General features: G+C 41.7%; 1 protein-coding gene across 1 annotated transcript; it reads right to left on the bottom strand.

The window, feature by feature from the left end:
- Nucleotides 1-4,213: 4,213 nt before the first annotated feature.
- On the bottom strand, nucleotides 4,214-17,040 carry LOC124041537 (alpha/beta hydrolase domain-containing protein 17A-like). The gene is made up of 6 exons (XM_046359235.1): nucleotides 16,906-17,040; nucleotides 16,066-16,143; nucleotides 15,529-15,941; nucleotides 14,964-15,158; nucleotides 8,172-8,351; nucleotides 4,214-7,952 (listed from the first exon to the last, which is right to left on the bottom strand). Exons 3-6 carry the CDS (start codon nucleotides 15,933-15,935, stop codon nucleotides 7,727-7,729), a joined length of 1,008 nt encoding a protein of 335 aa, XP_046215191.1. The 5' UTR covers nucleotides 15,936-15,941; nucleotides 16,066-16,143; nucleotides 16,906-17,040; the 3' UTR covers nucleotides 4,214-7,726.
- Nucleotides 17,041-18,223: the final 1,183 nt, after the last annotated feature.

The following is an 18,223-nucleotide window of genomic DNA, read 5'->3' as shown; positions in this document are numbered from 1 at the left end:
AATCTAAGTACATGATTTACCTTTAGAGGTGAATGTGTCAAACCAGTTGCTGTGATAAAAGTGTTTTGTTCTTGTGCACTCTCAAACAATGGCATGGTATTTTTTCACTGTAATAGCTACTGTAAATTGGACAGTGCAGTTAGATTAACTAGAATTTAAGCTTTCTGCCCATATATATGACATGTCTATGTCCTGGAAAGTTTGCTGTTACTTACAACTGTCATGCTAATCACGTTAGCTCAACCGTCCCAGTATAAGGACACCCATCATGTAGTGGTTAATGCCAACCAATACAGACAGTCCACCTTCAAATCACTAGTTTACTGGGGATTGTTTCATTACGCAACAGCCTACAGTACCTTGCAAAAGTATTCATCCCCCTTTGGTGTTTTTCCTATTTTGTTGCATTACAACCTGTAATTTAAATAGACTTTTATATGGATTTCATGTATTGGACATCATTTCGTTTCATCATTTAAGTCATTTAGCAGACGCTCTTATTGGACAAACACAGAACAGTCCAAATTGGTGAAGTGAAATGAAAAAAATGACTTGTTTAAAAAAAATCTACAACATTTCAAAAGGAAAAGTGATGCGTGCAATATGTATTCACCCCCTTTGCTATGAAGCCCCTAAATAAGATCTGGTTCAACCAATTACCTTCATACAGCACATAATTAGTTAAATAAAGTCCACCTGTGTGCAATCTAAGTGTCACATGATCTGTCAGTACATATGCACCTGTTCTGAAAGGCCCCACAGTCTGCAACACTACTAAGCAAGTAGCACCACCAAGCAAGCGGCACCATGAAGACCAAGGAGCTCTCCAAACAGGTCAGGGACAGAGTTGTGGAGAAGTACAGATCAGGGATGAGTTATAAAAAAAAAAATATCAGAAAGATTGAACATCCTACGAAGCACCATTAAATCCATTATAAAAAAATGGAAAGACTACGGCACCACAACAAACCTGCCAAGAGAGAGAGGACCGCCCACCAAAACTCACAGACCAGGCAAGGAGGGAATTAATCAGAGATGCAACATAGAGGCCAAAGATAACCCTGAAGGAGCTGCAAAGCGGAGATTGGAGTATCTGTCCTTAGGACCACTTTAAGCCGTACACTCCACAGAGCTGGGCTTTACGGGAGAGTGGCCAGAAAAAAAAGCCATTGCTTAAATATTAAAATAAGCAAACAACGTTTGGTGTTCGCCAAAAGGCATGTAGGAGACGCCCGAAACATATGGAAGAAGGTACTCTGGTCAGATGAGTCTAAAATTGAGCTTTTTGGCCATCAAGGAAAACGCTATGTCTGGCGCAAACCCTTCAACACTCATCACCCTGAGAACACCATCTTTGTTGGCTGCTGTTCCTTCACTCTGCAGTCCAACTCATCCCAAAACATCTCAATTGGGTTGAGGTCAGGTGATTGTGGAGGCCAGGTCATCTGACGCAGCACTCCATCATTCTTCTTCTTGGTCAAATAGCCTGTACACAGCCTGGATGTGTGTTTTGGGTCATTGTCCTGTTGAAAAACAAATGATAGTCCCACTAAGCACAAACCAGATGGGATGGCGTATTGCTGCAGAATGCTGTGGTAGTCATGCTTGTTAAGTGTGCATTGAATTCTAAATGAATCACAGATAGTGTTACCAGCAAAGCATCCCCACACCATCACATCTCCTCCTCTATGCTTCACGGTGGGAACCACACATGCAGAGTTCATCTGTTCACCTACTCTGCATCTCACAAAGACACGGCAGTTGTAACCACAAAATCTCAAATTTGGACCACTGGTATAATGTCCGGTTGCTCATGTTTCTTGGCAAAGCAATTCTCTTCTTTATTGGTGTCCTTTAGTAGTGGTTTATTTGCAATAATTTGACCATGAAGGCCTGATTAACACAGTCTCCTATGAACAGTTGATGTTGAGATGTGACTGTTACTTGAACTCTGTAAATAAATTTGATGCTGATAACTCAAATGAACCTATCCTCTGCATCAGAGGTAACTCTGGGTCTTCCTTTCATGTGGCGGTCCTCATGAGAGCCAGTTTCATCATAGCGCTTGATGGTTTTTGCGACTGCACTTGGAAAAAACTTTCAAAGTTCTAGAAATTTTCCGTATTGAGTGACCTTTATGTCTTAAAGTAATGATGGAATGTCATTTCTCTTAGCTTATTTGAGCTGTTCTTTTTTGGTTCTTTTACCAAAAAAGGCTATCTTCTGTATACACCCCTACCTTGTCACAACACAACAGATTGGCTCAAATGCATTAAGAAGGAAAAATGAACTTTTAAGAAGGCACACATGTTAATTGAAATGCATTCCAGATGACTACCTGATGGAGCTGGTTGAGAGAAAGCCAAGAGTGTGCAAAGCTGTCATAAAGGCAAAGGGTGGCTACTTTGAAGAATATAAAATATAAAATATATTGTTTAACACTTTCTTGGTTACTACTTATTTCATAGTTTTGATGTCTTCACTAATATTCTACATTGTAGAAAATAGTCAAAATAAAGGAAAACCTTTGAATGAGTGTGTCCAAACTCTTGACTCTCTATATAGATATAATTGTTGTTCCTGTTGTTGCCTGTTTTGCATATTATTTTGGCATTAATACGTATCACAAAATCAGTTTGCAAACAATGTCAAAAAAAGAAGCATTGAGTTAAAAAATCTGCATACAAACATGGTCTAGTTTTTGTTTTCTTGAGTAATGCAGGTGTTTCAGCGTAGCTCAATGTTTTCTGTGGTGGTGGGGCAGCCAGCGGAAAATACAGAGCATTGGGGTTGGTAATGTTCTCTAGTTGCGTCGTGATTGGCTCAGTGTTTGGAAGGAATTAGTGGCTAACTGCAAGAGTTGCAAAGCAATAAAAAAATTGCTCAGACTTGGAAAATATGTTTTGAAAAGTCATCCAACTCGGAATTCCAAGTGGGGAACTCAGGCCTCTTTCTAGAGCTCCGATCTGAGGATCATTGACGTGATGATTTGACCTTGTTTTTTTCAGAGTTCCCAGTTGTCTTGAAAGCACCTTAAATCCAGAGAATGCCAGAGAATATTTTACCACAAGAAGGACCGCCGTGCCACCTTCCTGTTCAAGTGAGCAAAGCACAACAAGGTGAGTCCAAAAATGTATTGTATGCTGCTGCATAAATGATTTAATATGCCAGGGAGATATGTATCCTGTAGCTAAGAAAGTAACACTAAGTGTATGTTGTGTAGTAAGCTGTATGTTGTGTAGTAAGGCCACATGTGGCCCATGTGCCTGACCCTAATAATTTGGTACTTTTCCCACTCATAACTCAGCCTATAGCCTGTTTTAGAGAAATGCAATCATCGAATATTGAGAGCTTTCATTGTCTGCTTATATGCCCTCTTCATTTATCTTACGGTTAAGACTTGGTGTACTGGGAGAATACTGTAAGAACAGCCCATGTTCTGAATTCTGTCGCTGTACATTTCAAAAGCGCTGAACAAACAGTTATATTGAAAACGTCCGTCCTCGCTCGCTCGTTGTCTTAATCGAAATTACGGATGGCCTCTTATCCACTCGCCCTTCCCATATGCCATAGTTTGTACATCTCAATCACCATTAGAAACCACGTTTAAGCAAGTCAGCCATATCAGCTATGTTTTTTAAAACGGCAGTAAATTAGTCTTAATGAACTGTTTCAGTTATAGTGTCACCGTTATAGTGCAATTATGTATTGTTTAGTGTTGTAGCTTTGATGGCATTCATCTAAAAAAATTGTTGGGAGTTTTTCCCATCAAGATTTACAATAAAGTGGTGATCCTGACTGACCTAAAACATAGATATCTTTACTAGGATTAAATGTCAGGAATTGTGAAAAACTGGGTTTAAATGTGTTTGGCTAAGGTGTATGCAACCCTCCGACTCCAACTGTACATATAACTAGGAATAAAGTGACAAGGCAACAGGATAAACAGTAGCAGCAGCGTATGTGATGAGTCCAAAAAAGTTGGTGTAAAAAGGGTCAATGGAGATAGTAAAGAGCTACCCGCACGAACTATTTAGCACACGTATGACTTGGGGGTAGAATCTGTTCAGGGTCCTGTTGGTTCCACACTTATCAGAGAGAACAGTCTATTATTACTTGTTAATGAACAATGCACTGTAATTACTACATTCATTCACAAATTATGTGATTTGTTTTTACAACCTAGAGTCAACAAATGATCAACGCAGGTTCATATTTTTGTACATAATTGTTCTTTATTGTTTTTTTCTCCCCATTGTCAATAAAAAGGTCAAGGTTCAGTCCCATTAATTAATGTCATTACATGTCATTACAAAGATAAAATTACAAATCATAACAAACATAGAATAGGTAAGTACAATATCCATATATAAACCACTCCCACATGTTCTAACCCCACCCAGCTTTTTCCCTATCCAAACTCTAGCACAAAACTCAAATCAATACTTTAGTTGCAGTAATAAAAAACAATCAATACCCCAGTTTAAAAAGCACTATATCGTGCAATGCCTTGAGTTCTACTTTGTCCTCTGGCATCACACAAAGTTATATTCCCCACCCAAACATTTGCCCAGCAAAACACAAATAATAGACATGCGTACAGTCGTCAAGGTATCGCTACCTCACTTTCATTATCATAAAGATCAAGAGAGACTATTCTCTATTCAGTCAAGTCTCAATGAACCGTGGTATTAATTATCCCCCCTTATATTCAGACACCTTCTTAGCAAGAACCACCTAGGGTACAATAATGAAAACTGGAACAGGTCTAGTCTCATCCTAGAACCCTGGCAAGTCTAGAACCCTGGTGAGCCTAGAACCCTGGCCAAAAGAAGCAGAGGAACTTCCACCACCTTAGGTTGGGTGACACAGCGAAAATGGAGTAGATACTTGTTCAAAATTATCATGGAAAAGCAGCCCGCCTACAAAGTGCCACTTTGACCCAGGATGACTGCAGTGTTAAGTAGTGTTGTTCAGCATACACCAGCTGTTGTCCCTTCAATAGAGAGGTACTATTATAGACAGTAACTGCAGTATTCTATGACGAGATCATTCCTAGAGTCCTTGCTTCAGGTCTTTCTGGGGGGAGGGTCAGTTCGTCAACAATACTAAAATAGACACTGTATGTACATATTATATTTAACTACACTTTGGATGCTTTGTACAATAGTCCTGAACTTAAGACCTGCTTATCATGCTTGCTTGTGCCGTGTGGTTGTTTGTGGACTGATGTGGTGGAACCTGCACCACACTAACAGTGAGAAGCTCGTTTACGGCTTGGATCAGACATGAATCGTTCTGTCGCCATGGAAGAGCTCCTATACACACCACAGATATCATACCATCAGTTCATGAAACTGGCATTCATGTTGGCTCCATCTATGTTATGGAACCTAATTATGATTCGACGTTTCAAACAGTTTGAGTAATGGATCGACTCAATCCGTAGAGCTGGAGACCTGCGTTACAGCCCGATAGAAACGTCCAGGTAATGTTCCTGCGCTTGCGGAGACCGCATTCACGGTAAACACTGCATATGTCCTTCTGTAGCTCAGTTGGTAGAGCATGGCGCTTGTAACGCCAGGGTAGTGGGTTCGATTCCCGGGACCACCCATACGTAGAATGTATGCACACATGACTAAGTCGCTTTGGTTATAAGCGTCTGCTAAATGGCATATATTAGTATTATATATGTCGGCTCAAATCGCAAATAACCTTCACATTTCAACCGCGCTACAGCGCTGAACCTCAGTGATAAGGATTGAGTCAAGCCCTAAGCTCTGTGGCTCTGCTATACACTATGAAAATGTTATTACTTTGAGAGAAAATGCATGAGCAAAGATTGAGGATAAGTGTGAATTAAGGAATGTGTAATCCTTCCAGATCTCAGAAAGTCAGTAAAAGTGTAATATTTATAAGACGCTATAACACAATTTCTTTACCATTAGGAATAGAAAAGGTCTGTCGTCCTGTGTTTGATACAGATAAGTAGCAGCAAACCGAAACAACTATTGCGTACGATGTAAGACGCATGAAATAACATGTTACTTTGACAGAAAATGACAGTTCAGATGGCTTCGTGGACATCATCCACTGCAATTGATCATCAGTCCTGCTCTCTCCATCCTCAAAACAGTAAACTGAACCATCTTCTCAAGAGCTACAGAGAAGACTGTTCCTAAAAATGAAAACTAAAAGAGATTTTCCAAAGACCCCTCAAACCGGTTTTGTTGTATATGCTTGATTGTTCTTCAGTCACATTTGCAATCTATCAAGACAGACACAGAGGTCTCCTTACAAAAACAAACTTGTTTGTTTTTTTTGCTAGTATTTTCTAGCCTGATTCCAGATGTGTTTGTGACTACAAATCTATGTTCATCTAAGGCTTCAGAGACATCAAAGTCTCCACTAAACCCGTAGACTTCAGACACGTTGGGTCATATGGATGGGCAACAGTCAAACAAATAGTAAGATTAAATACCGCAGTACATCTTCATTCCTTGCCCTCACTCAAGTTATCATAACCTTAAACTAAGAAGTTAAGACACAGACTCACAAGAGAGAAGACCTTCTGATAATATGAGAAAGTCTTCTCTCCTGCGAGTCTGTTTTAACTTCTTAGCAAGCGGACAGGGGCAAGTGGACAGAAAATAACTGGCATGAGAAAATGTTATTTCTCAAATGACTCTTAAAAAGGCCAGTTTTCCTCCCTCTCTGGATTGGTGAAAGCAATCCAGAGAGGGAGGATGTCTCTTAAGAGCGACGGGGAGAAATACAAAAGCAGAGAGACAGCTGTCTACTGTAGACACAGGGAGGAGTGATGTCAACTCAGGTGCATACAGATAGCATCTTCAACTCTTGAGTTGTACACACACACACACACACACACACACACACACACACACACACACACACACACACACACACACACACACACACACACACACACACACGTAACTGCCAAAAGAAAGGAAACACTTTAGTAAATGAGGGACACAAAGTATTTTGAAAGCAGGTTCTTCCACACAGCGGTGGTTCCTGAGTTAATTAACAATTTAACATCCCATCATGCTTAAAGTTGGATAAAAATGCCCAGTTGCCCATTATTTGGGCTACCATAGCTAGGAGAGAACTCAGTGTCTTTGAAAGAGGGGTCTCAAAGAAGCATCGTTTTTTTTTTTTTTTAACTAGGCAAGTCAGTCAAGAACAAATCCTTATTTACAATGACGGTCTACCAAAAGTTAAAATGGCTCCTGCGGGGACGGGGGCTGGGATAAAAAAAATATATATTGGACAAAACACATTTAATAAGGGGTTGTGGTTGTGTGTTCCAGACACTTGTAGAATCTTTGCCAAGGCGCATTGAAGCTGTTCTGGCGGCTCGTGGTGGCCCAACGCCCTACTAAGACACTTTGTTGGTGTTTCCTTTATTTCGTCAGTTACCTGTATGTATACAGAGAAGACAGTTTGTAGGTGCGCACACATATTCAGCCTCAGGAAGTCTCAAGGAACACGTATCCAAAGTCGGACAGTTGTGTCCATATCAAGAGGTCATTCATTTCCATGAGTCAACACACATACCCTCAAAACGCACTCACAGATTTACAGCATACTGGATGCTCCTCTTCAGGTACTGTAGGTTGATGACTTTGTACAGCTCCTTACAGACACACGCACACACAGAGCCAAAACACACACAGACACACACACACCCTCTCCTCCACTCTCAGGCGTGTGCTGCAGCCAGGTCTTGGTTGATGAAGCGCCGTAGTCTCTCCAGGTATTGGCTGTAGAGCTCTATGTCGTTGTGTCCCGCCCCCTCCACCCAGAGTGGCTCCACGGCCTTGGGACAGCGCTCAAACAGAGCCAGGCCGTGGGAGAAGTCGATCACCTCGTCCTCCGTACCGTGGATGATCAGCACCGGGGATGGGATCTTAGACACCTTCTCTATGCTGCAATACATCGGTTATAATCAGTTAGTAAGCAGTCTACGAGACCTTGTCCTTGTTTCTGCGATTGCATTTGTGTATGATTGTTTTGTAATGTGGTTTTTGGGTGAGGAGTCCAAATATCTATTCAATCCAAAAGAAGTGGGCCTTTATGACAATTTATTTTGTCCTGGATCTAAATTAAGCATTCTAATGGCTTTTCTTTGTGCATGTGTGTCTTACTTGGGGAAGGCATCAAAGCAGTAGGTCTTCTTGGTGTCGGGGAAGGCCACCCTCATGCCAGAGGTGAGAGGGGAGTGGAGCACCACAGCAGCACACTCAAACCTGGACGCCAGGTCTACCGTGGGTACCGTGCCAATACTTTGCCCATACAGGATGATGTTCTCTGGGCTGATGCCATACCTGACACACACACGCACAGAGACAGAGAACTGAGTAAACAAATACAGAGAGAACCAAAATAGGCCTACTTGTTTTTCCAACAAGCTCTCAGTCTCAAATCGGAATTACACATCGGATTCTATCGCTGGATTTGAACTTGGAACATTTGGAATCAAATGCAGATGCTTACGCCCATCCGCCACCACGTGATACAGGTCACCCCTGACCTGTATCACGGGTGACCTGGCTGTGGTATTCAGTGTTTGCTAGGGCTGTCCCCGACAAAAAAATTATATTGGTTGACCGAGAGTCATCTGTTATTTCGACCAATTGATTGTTAAAAAAAAATTGTGTTTTAATCAAATCAACTATTTGCTTGTCTGATGCTTTAAGCACACTGCTTAATAAAATAATTAAGTCACAAGGATGAATTAATAGAGGGAGTCCGACCGCAATTGATTTGATTGTGGCGGGCTCAGATGACAAACTTGGAAAGGGGGAATGTATGGGTGCTCAGGAGGTAACGGGGAAGTCTGATGTGTACCAAACAAGTGCTGTTAGATTACAATATAATTTTTGGACCGTTTAGAACAATGAACACACTAAATAAATTAAAAACGTACCAGAGAGTCTATTGTAAGGTTATTTGGGGGAAAGCCTTTATTACAGCAAAGACTAAAAACAGACGTGTTCGAGAATGCAATCGCCGACATGAAACGATATATTTATTGTTTACACTAATTATTCAAAGATCGCTTTGTCATTTTATTTGAAACCTAAAAAGAAATGCTTGATTGCATTTCAAATCATGAATGACTCGTATGCTGTGGGATTTCATGAACGAAAGAATGAATGAATGATTGACACAGTAGCCTACATAGGTATTGAAATATGAGAATGAGTAAGTTATGGTATTAAGCCTAAACATGGTGCGCTCTTAGGTCTACAGCTTGACGGTTGTATATAAGGCTGCTCTAATAAGCCCACTAATGATAATGACATCACTTAAGATTATATATTTTTTTATTATTTTTTTTTTATTTCACCGGGTTCTCATTTACAATTGCAACCTGGCCAAGATAAAGCAAAGCAGTTCGACACACACAACAACAAACATACAGAGTTACAAACATACAGTCAATAATACAGTAGAAAAAATAAGTCTATGTACAATGTGAACAAATGAGGTGAGATAAGGGAGGTAAATGCAAAAAAAAAAAAGGCCATGGTGGCAAAGTAAATAAAATATAGCAATTAAAACACTGGAATGGTAATTTTGCAGTGGAAGAATGTGCAAAGTAGAGTAGAGAAATAATGGGGTGCAAAGGAGAAAAATTAATTCATTAATTAATACAGTAGGGGGAGAGGTAGTTGTTTGGGCTAACTTATAGATGGGCTATGTACAGGTGCAGTAATCTGTGAGCTGCTCTGACAGCTGGTACTTAAAGCTAGTGAGGGAGATAAGTGTTTCCAGTTTCAGAGATTTGTGTAGTTCGTTCCAGTAATTGGCAGTAGAGAACTGGAAGGAGAAAGGAAGAATTGGTTTTGGGGGTGACCAGAGAGATATACCTGCTGGAGCGTGTGCTACAGGTGGGTGCTGCTATGGTGACCAGCGAGCTGAGATAAGGGGGGACATTACCAAGCAGGGTCTTGTAGATGACCTGGAGCCAGTGGGTTTTGTCGACGAGTATGAAGCGAGGGCCAGCCAACGAGAGCGTACAGGTCGCAGTGGTGGGTAGTATATGGGGCTTTGGTGACAAAACGGATGGCACTGTGATACAGCATCCAATTTATTGAGTAGGGTATTGGAGGCTATTTTGTAAATGACATCGCCGAAGTCGAGGACAGGTAGGATGGTCAGTTTTACGACGGTATGTTTGGCATCATGAGTGAAGGATGCTTTGTTGCGAAATAGGAAGCCAATTCTGGATTTAACTTTGGATTGGAGATGTTTGATGTGAGTCTGGAAGGATAATTTACAGTCGAACCAGACACCTAGGTACTTGTAGTTGTCCACATATTCGAAGTCAGAACAGTCCAGAGTAGTGATGTTGGACAGGCGGGCAGGTGCAGGCAGTGATCGGTTGAAGAGCATGCATTTAGTTTTACTTGTATTTAAGAGCAATTGGAGGCCACGGAAGGAGAGTTGTATGGCATTGAAGCTAGTCTGGAGGGTTGTTAACACAGTGTCCAAAGAAGGACCAGAAGTATACAGAATGGTGTCGTCTGCGTAGAGGTGGATCAGAGACTCACCAGCAGCAAAAGCGACATCATTGATGTATACAGAGAAGAGTGTCGGTCCAAGAATTGAACCCTGTGGCACCCCCATAGAGACTGCCAGGTGCCCGGACAACAGGCCCTCCGATTTGACACACTGAACTCTATCAGAGAAGTAGTTGGTGAACCAGGCGAGGCAAATATTTGAGAAACCAAGGCTATCGAGTCTGCCGATGAGGATGTGGTGATAGACAGATTCGAAAGCCTTGGCCAAGTCAATGAATATGGCTGCACAGTATTGTTTCTTATCGATGGCCGCCTAATTTGCCAGAATTGTACGTAATTATGACATAACATTGAAGGTTTGCAATGTAACAGGAATATTTAGACTCGTTACACCCGTTACATAAAATACAGAACGGTTCCGTATTTCACTGAAAGAATAAACGTCTTGTTTTCGAGATGATAGTTTCCAGATTCGACCATATTAATGACCTAAGGCTCGTATTTCTGTGTTATTTTGTTATAACCAAGTCTATGATTTGATAGAGCAGTCTGACTGAGCGATGGTAGGCACCAGCATGCTCGTAAGCATTCATTCCAACAGCACTTTTGTGCATTTTGCCAGCAGATCGTTGCTGTGCTTCAAGCATTGAGCTGTTTATGACTTCAAGCCTATCAACTCCCGAGATTAGGCTGGTGTAACCGATGTGAAATGGCTAGCTAGTTAGCGAGGTGCACGCTAATAGCATTTCAAATGTCACTCGCTCTGAGACTTGGAGTGGTTGTTTCCCTTGCTCTGCAAGGGCCGCGGCTTTTGTGGAGCGATGGGTAACGCTGCTTTGAGGTTGGCTGTTGTCGATGTGTTCCTGGTTTGAGCCCAGGTAGGGGCAAGGAGTGGGACAGAAGCTATACTGTTACACTGGCAATACTAAAGTTCCTATAAGAACATCCAATAGTCAAAGGTATATGAAATACAAATCGTATAGAGAGAAATTGTTCTATAATAACTACAACCTAAAACCTCTTACCTGGGAATATTGAAGACTCCTGTTAAAAGGAACCACTAGCTTTCATGTTCTCATGTTCTGAGCAAGGAACTTAAACGTTAGCATTTTACATGACACATATTGCACTTATACTTTCTTCTCCAACACTTTGTTTTTGCATTATTTAAACCAAATTGAACAGGTTTCATTTCATAGGCTAAACTGATTTTATTGGTGTATTATGATAAAATAAGTGTTAATTCAGTATTGTTGTAATTGTCATTATTACAAATAAATAAATAAAAATTGTCCGATTAATCGGTATCGGCGTTGAAAAATCACAATCAGTCGACCTCTACTAGTAATAATAACAATAAGGTGATCAAGAAAATATCATTATTATAAATATTGTTTTTCTGTCAATTTGGAACAGTGTAACCAACGCTAAATAAATTAAGTAATGCCAGAGAGGCTGTTCTAATGAAAAAAAAGGGTAAAGCCTTTATTACAGCATAGCAAAGATTAAAAACGGCCAAATTTGTGAAATTGTTTATCCGACATGTTGTGGTTGCGTGAGCCTTGGTGCTCACGGAGTCAGTGGGCTATTAAAAAAAAACACTCAAACAGGCAGCAGAAGCAGGATCTGTCTTACTTCTGTAGATATGGATGGTTTATAAAGCCAGGCACATTTAACAGTTAGGCTGTTGATTACAGACCTAATTAAGTTGGGGTTTCCTCTCTCCTCACTGTTCTTAGACAATTAAGTCTAGGGCTGTTTTCTCATCTCCCAACTCTGCTGCTGCTTCCGCTGCATTGTTCTAAACATCCACCAATATGCTGGGTAAATTCAGTATTATGCGCATAGCAACATGGTCTAGGAAAAGGTGCCAATTCAACAGCGCACTGATGTTTCAGAACAGTGGACAGCGACCGCTACCCGAAGTGGAAGAAAGCGCATATGTAATAAAATTATATCATTTTTTGTGTTGCACCATCCCCACAGCCTCCACAATGGACTAGTTAACTCAGGCAGGTGAGAATTAGACAGTTGTCTTATACACCATGAAAATAAATGTTTCTTTTTGCTACTGCTCGACTAAAGAAATCTCAAATCTCAGACCAACAGCCTATCGACCAAACAATCGACCAGTTGACGAAATGGAGCTACAGTTTGATTCAGAGTTTGATTATTTGTTACATTGCACTTTGCCTCCCATTTGGTCCGGGTTAATTTCACATTGCCAAATATCCAACAAAAAATCCTAAACAAAACCGTATGTCCATGCAAGTCATTTGTTAATTTGATAAGGTTACAGCCTTATTCTAAAATTGATTACATCGTACATTTTTTCTCATCAATCCACACACAATACCCCATAATGACAAAGCAAAAAACAGGTTTTAGAAAAAAACAAATATCAATATTACTCAGTACTTTGTTGAACCACCTTTGGCAGTGAAGCCTCGAGTCTTAGGTACGACGCGACAAGCTTGGCACACTTGTATTTGGGGAGTTTCCCCCATTCTTCTCCGCATATCGTCTCAAGTTCTGTCAGGTTAGATGGGGAGTGTTGCTGCATAGCTATTTTCAGATCTCTTTGAGATGTTTGTTTGGGTTCATCCGGACTCTGGCTGGGTCAGTCAAGGACATTCAGAGACTTGTCCCGAAGCCACTCCTGCCTTGTCTTCACTGTGCTTAGGGTCGTTGTCCTGTTGGAAGGTGAACCTTCGCCCCAGTCTGAGGTCCTGAGCAGGTTCATCAAGGATCTCTCTGTACTTTACTCCGTTCATTTTTCAGTCGATCCCAACTAGTCTCCCAGTCCCTGCCACTGAAAGATGTCCCCACAGCATGATGCTGCCACCACCATTCTTCACCGTAGGGATGGTGCCAGGTTTCCTCCAGACGTAACGCTTGGCATTCAGGCCAAAGAGTTCAATCTTGGTTTCATCAGACCAGAGAATCTTGTTTCTCATGGTCTGAGACTTTAGGTGCCTTTTGGCAAACTCCAAGCGGACTGTTGTGCCTTTTACTGAGGAGTGGTTTCCGTCTGGTCACTCTACCATAAAGGCCCGATTGGTGGAGTGCTGCAGAGATGGGAGAACCATCCAGAAGGACAACCATCTCCACAGAGGAGCTCTGTCAGAGTGACCATTGGGTTCTTGGTCACCTCCCTGACCAAGGCCCTTCTCCCCCAATTGCTCAGTTTGACCAGGCGACCAGCTCAATTAAGAGTCTTGGTGGTTCTAAACTTCTTCCAGTTAAGAATAATGGAGACCACTGTGTTCTTGGGGACCTTCAATGCTGCAGACATTTTTTGGTACCCTTCCCCAAGATCTGTGTCTCAACACAATCCTGTCTCTGAGCTCTATGGACAATTCCTTGGACCTCATGGCTTGGTTTTTGCTCTGACATGCACTGTCATCTGTGGGACTTAAATCGACATGTGTGTGCCTTTCCAAATCATATCCAATCAATTGAATTTACCACAGGTGGACTCCAATCAAGTTGTAGAAACATCTCAAGGATGATCAATGGAAACAGGATGCACCTGAGCTCAATTTCGATTCTCAAAGCAAAGGGTCTGATTACTTATGTAAATAAGGTATTTTTGTTTTTAATTTGCTAAAAACTTGTTTTTGTTTCATCATTATGGGGTATTGTGTGTAGATTTCTTAGGATAAAAAAAAAATATATATATATATATCATTTTAGAATAAGGCTGTAACATAACAAAATGAGGAAAAAGTCAAGAGCTCTGAATACTTTCTGAAGGCACTAGGTTTATCCTAAACCATCCAATCTTGAGAGACCCAATCTTCATATTACTTATGCTTTGGTCTTCCAACAACATGCGGGATGAAACAGCGCAAAAGCCCCTCTAACTGCGGCGTAAACAGGCTATATTCAATAGCCTATCCCCGGTATAGTCTCCGTCTCCCCTAATCTACATATACACACAGAATGTTTCAGAGATATCAAGTTATGATGCTGCAGGCTGCATTTCATCAAACGCTCACAGTGAAACAACCAATAATACTGTGCAACTCTGGTTATTCTCCTTTATTTGGTCCGGACTGCATTCTCACCTGCAACAAACAGCATCTTGGTACGAAACGGACCAAGACTACCCTTTTTTGAGCAAACCACAGTGTGTTTGCTTAGTGCACTTCGGAGTATGGGTAGTGTGTTCACACCAGTCCAAACCAACAAAATTAAGGGAAAGCCCCCTAATTCAGCTGATCAAAGGTCTTGATGATTAGTTGACGAGCGGGTGTGGCTGTGTGTGTGTGTGTGTGTGTGTGTGTGTGTGTGTGTGTGTGTGTGTGTGTGTGTGTGTGTGTGTGTGTGTGTGTGTGTGTGTGTGTGTGTGTGTGTGTGTGTGTGTGTGTGTGTGTGTGTGTGTGTGTGTGTGTACCAGCTGTTTACCGGGAGCGCAGGGCGTGCCAGGCAGCGTCTATGTCAGCGTAGAGGTTCTTCTCTGAGGGTTTGCCGGTGCTGACACCATAGCCAGAGTAGTCGTAGGAGAAGATGTTACAGTTGATACGCGTTCCCAGGCCAATGTAGAAGCTACTCATCTGACCCAAGTCTACTGCATTACCATGGGAGAATAGCAATGTGAACCTAGGAGAGAAGGAGATGGGGGTGTGAAAAGGTGATGGGGGGAGGGAGGGAGGATGGTGGGAGGGAGGGAGGGAAGTGGGAAGGTGATGGGGAGAAAGGGAGGGAAATGGAGAAAAAAAAGTACAATTTAAGAGAACGTAAAATAGAAGGGTGATGTACGGTACAATGGAACCATAGAATTTAATAGAACACTATCATACTTCATGCATTTCTATAAATAGAACAACCTGCACAGATGTATATTTTTAGGGATAGACACTATGCACAGAGAGAAACAGATGCCATCTCTTTGAAAACAAACAAGATAAATGTCACAGCCCACCAATTGATTCACTAAATTCTTCTTCCTCCCCTCCACTCACTCACTCACCTGGCATTGGGGGCACAGCGGATGTACATGCAGCCCACCCTGTTCCCCCGGCTAGACCTTGTCAGGAACACGTCCGTCATGTCCAGCTCTCTCTGAGTATACTGGAACTCTGCCCTCTCTGTCAGGTGGAGCTTCCACCTGCCCTCTCCTCCTCCTCCTCCTCCTCCTCCCCCTCCTCCTCTGTCTCCCCCTACGCCACCCAGCCGGGAGCGCAGGCCCGGAGCCCCCAGAGAGGGGGGTGCACCCCCAGGTGCGGTTCCGGCTGCTGCCGCAGCTGTAGCCTCTGGGTCTGGCAGCATTGAGTAGGTGGGCTCTGGAGGGAGGAAGGCCAGCTTGGCTGCAATGCGGCTGGGGCAAGGAGGGCAGCAGAACAGGCAGCATAGCTCTCTAATGGAAAGGCCGTTCATCTTCTCCTGGGGGGGAGAGGGGAAAGTGTGTGTGTGTGTGGGGGGGGGGGGTGTACTAAACAGCTTGACTAGCCGTATATATGACACACCGATGGATGGAGCATCTGATGGTGAAGAGAAAATATTCTACCTGTATTAAAGTTCCTCAGGGACTTGGAATGAGATGGCACAAAGGTGCCAACACCACCTGATCAGGTCACTCAGCAGCCTGGATCAGTGGGCAAAAAGAGTACAATGAACACACAGTACAGACCTGCTCAGTTAGCTTACTACCACATTATTCTGTAAGGTGGGACAATCAAAGTGAGGTTTGAACCAGTGACCCTGTGAATACATGCTATATGGTCCTGACCTCAGTCTTGGCTGAGACGTTGTATGCCAGCCTTGCATACATAGGAAGCCGTAGCTACTATTTAGTTAATGCAAGACAATTTCAGAATTCACAAGCTAACGTTAACTATAGTAGCTCATTTACAATGTCCTAAAAATGCACATATTGTGTTTATTCGCGTTAACTAGCAAGCTACCAGGATAATATCTAGGTAACTTTAACTTCGATATCATACTGCATATCATACTGCATATTATGGTGAATCACTCAGTAAAACACTGATGTTCAATAATGAGGATAGTTAAAGCTAGTTAACGTTAGCTGACCAGCGAATTAGCTTGATAAACTAGCTATATTGATTGTGATGCACCCTAGCTAACCCTGCTAGATAGCTACCGGTGCATAAAGATAACGTTATGGGTCTTAAAATATAGCTTGGGAAACGAGACGATATTTACCTAGCTAAATCTGTGGCTAATGTTATTGCAATAACGTTAGCTAGCTATCGGTAAATAACTTGCTAGGTGGTGTAGCTAATGCTAGTTGGTAAAGCTAGCTAGCTATGTCAAAACATCAATTAGCTAGCTAACGTTAGTGTTTGTGATAGACATATTCTATCAAAAAATAGCTGCACAATACCTCGAAAATTCTTCTTGAGCCCTGACATGGGTAATGTACTCTGTATAATTTGATATGTGTCTGTCATTTGTAGATTGGCTAGGTAAATATCATGACAACTACTTATTTTTTTCCACAACCCTGTCCGAATAGACCCGGAAGTGACGGAGGGAGAGGGCGTAGCCCAATTGCGTTCATTTAGCGCTTACGGTGTTACATTTTACAACCTTGTCGTTTTCACTGATTACATTGTGATACTATATATTTGCACTGGAAAAGAGCCGACCGTGTGTGTGTGCGTGGGAATTTTCCTTGTTTTACTATCCTTGTGGAAATTTTGGGGTTAGTAAAACAAGAAACATTTTCCCTAATGGGGTCTTTTCCCACATCCCCATGGGGACAATGGCTATTTTAAGATCAGGGGTTAGGTTTAGAGTTAGTGTTAGAATTATGGTTTAGTGTAAGGGTAAGGGGTTATAATTAGGTTTAGGGTTAGGAATTAGGTGTGAGAGAAAGAGAGAGCGAGAGGGTAAGAACCTTAGGTTTGGTCAGTGTGTTTCCTCTGGGACCTTAATTAAAGAGGTACAGATCAAAAAGTACAAAACTGTCCAGTTTTGCTTAGAAGGGTTCAGCATTTGTCAAAATGTACTTTTGTAGCAGGTTTAGAAGAACACACACACAGCAGGTTAGGATAATTAGGTTAAGGTTAGGGAAAGGGTTAGCTGAAGTGCACAAAAATATATCTGCTTTTGACTTCATATTTAAAAGCTGTTTCCCATCTAGAAATGACCCTTAGACAAGTGCGTGGATCAGAGCATTTTACCCGAAGTGTGTGGTGTCATTGCTTTGCTGTGTCTGTTGGAGAACTATGGCTGTGTTTACACAATAACCCAATTGTGTTTTTTCCATATCCAATCTTTTCTTCTGACTATCAACACTCAGTTTTATATGTGACCCACTATCAGATGTGCACATTCACACTGATGTAGCCTCTGAAGTAGCGTTAAAGATGCTAATTTCCTGTCACTGTTCCTTTACATTTTGGGGGGATTGTCATGCTAATGAAGGGACATGTATAACAAACCAAAAAGTATGCCAAGACTGTGAAAAGCTGCCATCAAGGCAAAGGGTGAATACATTGAAGAATCTAAAATCTTAAATATATTTTGATTTGTTTAACACCTTTTTGGTTACTACATGATTCCATATTTGTTATTTCATTGTTTTAATGTCTTCACTATTATTATACAATGTAGAAAATAGTAAAAATATTGAAAAACCCATGAATGAATAGGTGCCATCCAAACTTTTGACTGTTGCTGTATATAGGATGTCAAAA

The sequence above is a fragment of the Oncorhynchus gorbuscha genome, linkage group LG08 (genome assembly GCF_021184085.1).
Source record: "Oncorhynchus gorbuscha isolate QuinsamMale2020 ecotype Even-year linkage group LG08, OgorEven_v1.0, whole genome shotgun sequence".
NCBI classification, from domain to species: Eukaryota; Metazoa; Chordata; class Actinopteri; order Salmoniformes; family Salmonidae; genus Oncorhynchus; species Oncorhynchus gorbuscha.
This window is presented reverse-complemented; position numbering and strand designations above follow the sequence as displayed.

Excerpts from the sequence above, each read along its gene's own strand:
- LOC124041537 (XM_046359235.1), bottom strand. The coding sequence starts at position 15,935 with ATGAACGGCCTTTCCATTAGAGAGCTATGCTGCCTGTTCTGCTGCCCT. Across the intron at positions 15,159-15,528 it reads CGCTGTGCCCCCAATGCCAG|GTTCACATTGCTATTCTCCC; the intron begins GTGAGTGAGTGA and ends CTTCTCTCCTAG. Across the intron at positions 8,352-14,963 it reads TGGCACGCCCTGCGCTCCCG|GTATGGCATCAGCCCAGAGA; the intron begins GTAAACAGCTGG and ends TGTGTGTGTCAG.